Source organism: Sphaeroforma arctica (assembly GCF_001186125.1).
Source record: "Sphaeroforma arctica JP610 unplaced genomic scaffold supercont1.1092, whole genome shotgun sequence".
NCBI lineage: Eukaryota > Ichthyosporea > Ichthyophonida > Sphaeroforma > Sphaeroforma arctica.
Window position 1 is genome coordinate 1 of NW_014039466.1, and position 1,811 is coordinate 1,811.

Below are 1,811 nucleotides of genomic sequence, written 5' to 3' on the forward strand. Positions count from 1 at the left end.
ATGTCTATGTATATTTTAAACTTTTAAACTATGCTATATAAACTAAGATACAATTTAATTCAGTTAGGATTTAGCAGTGGTAGCTTGTGTAAGAATGATTTGGACTGCCTCTTGGTAAGAGCCTTAATATTCTCGATCACACAGGACGTACCTCTAGCTGTTCTTTATTGAATAATTTTCACTAGAAGTACTAAGTGATCATGACCACATGTCTAATTTGTAGATAAATATAAGAACGGAAGTCAAGTTAATACATTAGCTAATATAAATAAAGTTCCATCTGAAGAAAAGCTATATAAAAAATAAAAAGACTTATTGCATTTTGGAGATTGGCGGGAAGACCAAAACCTGTAAGTAGTAGTTCAGAGATTATAAAATTTGGTTTATAGAATACTATATCTACTATCGTTTCAAATAGGCCCAAGTAAATGAGTCATACCAAATACTCAGGTTATTGGAGCCATCAAAGTGAATGTAGAACACTTTGGAAATATTGGAAAAAGAACTTGTATTAATATTGCCCGCCTTAGCGGAACCAAACCACTTTCCTACTTTCCATGGTCCCTGACTTCTTCTGGCTAGGCGTGGGCCTCAACCGAACTCCTGGCTGCCGTGCTTCCATAAAGTGTAACTCCAGTCCTGTCTCACATTAACACGACCCCGGCGCCCTGCTACTGCACGGAATGCAACGTTACCGTTACCAGCATATGCGGTGATAGACGCCCCCTCTGACGTCACCAACCCCATCAATATGAAACAGACACTACTCGACGTAGCCAAGCCAGCAGCTTCTATGAACACACTGATGGACACAACGATGAACACCATGGAAGCAACCCCCGCATCCAACACCGCTATGAACCTTGATGAGTATGCGCCCATGTCACACAGAGAGCCTGAAAAGTTCCAGCTTTGTGGATGCAGATATCGACGATGACGACGATCAAGTGGCCATTACCCCGATCATATTCAGCTTATCACTCTCCTCACTGGACGCCACAACTACCCCCGTCACCGAGCTTCCTACTCGAACACAGCTAGCCACTTTCTCGTTCGAAGCCCTGTCAAATGTCGCCATCAACGAAGATAACAATGAGACAAGTCTCTATCCGACGGTATACACGCTAGATGTCTCACACCAGGTAGCTTTGGGATACGAGGATGACGCCCACAGCATGGGTACCCTCGATGGACCTCCCGAACTTTAGCTAGCCCTAGATACGCCCAAGTAATGGCCATCCCAACCTCTACCACTACTTGGCATCCTATACACGGTGTTCCAAGCACCGCACATGGACGCGTCCATCCGCAACAGGCGTTCGAATACAGCTCGCCTACGGTCTCCTGTCGCTGAAGCTTCAGTCTTCAACTGCTCGAGAACCTTCAGCTCACCTGCATGGATCAGCCGGCAGGATCAGAAAAGATCTTGGAGATCATCTAGATTTGGCACGACGAGCTCAGTCACCTGCTTGCTGACCGTCTCCAGGCACTGGCCCACCAAAAGTGCAACTGGTCAATATTCATTGCTGTACTTCACACAATCATCGACACCTACAGTGTTTGACCACTCACGGGCTACACATGTGGCCTACTTCAATAGTCCACCTACCCCACAACCATATCCGAAGAATATCGCACGCCGTTGGCAAACCACTCAAATCAGCAGATATGCTCGCCTCATACTTGATCCCTCGTACCTCGCGGCCAAGTCCGTACCTATGTCGTCGATAGAGGAAACACCTTAATCAGCGATATCGCATGCACTCCGTGTCCGCAGCCGAACATGGCGGTAGTGGCCACATTGAGCAACT

At 46.3% G+C, this 1,811-nt stretch overlaps 1 protein-coding gene across 1 annotated transcript; it reads left to right on the top strand.

Annotated features, from left to right (window-relative positions):
- Positions 1-751: 751 nt before the first annotated feature.
- SARC_09952 (hypothetical protein) lies at positions 752-1,208 on the top strand (the record flags this gene model as incomplete). Its single annotated transcript, XM_014296012.1, has 2 exons — positions 752-870; positions 911-1,208. The coding sequence occupies 2 exons, from the start codon at positions 752-754 to the stop codon at positions 1,206-1,208; spliced, it is 417 nt and encodes a 138-aa protein (XP_014151487.1).
- Positions 1,209-1,811: the final 603 nt, after the last annotated feature.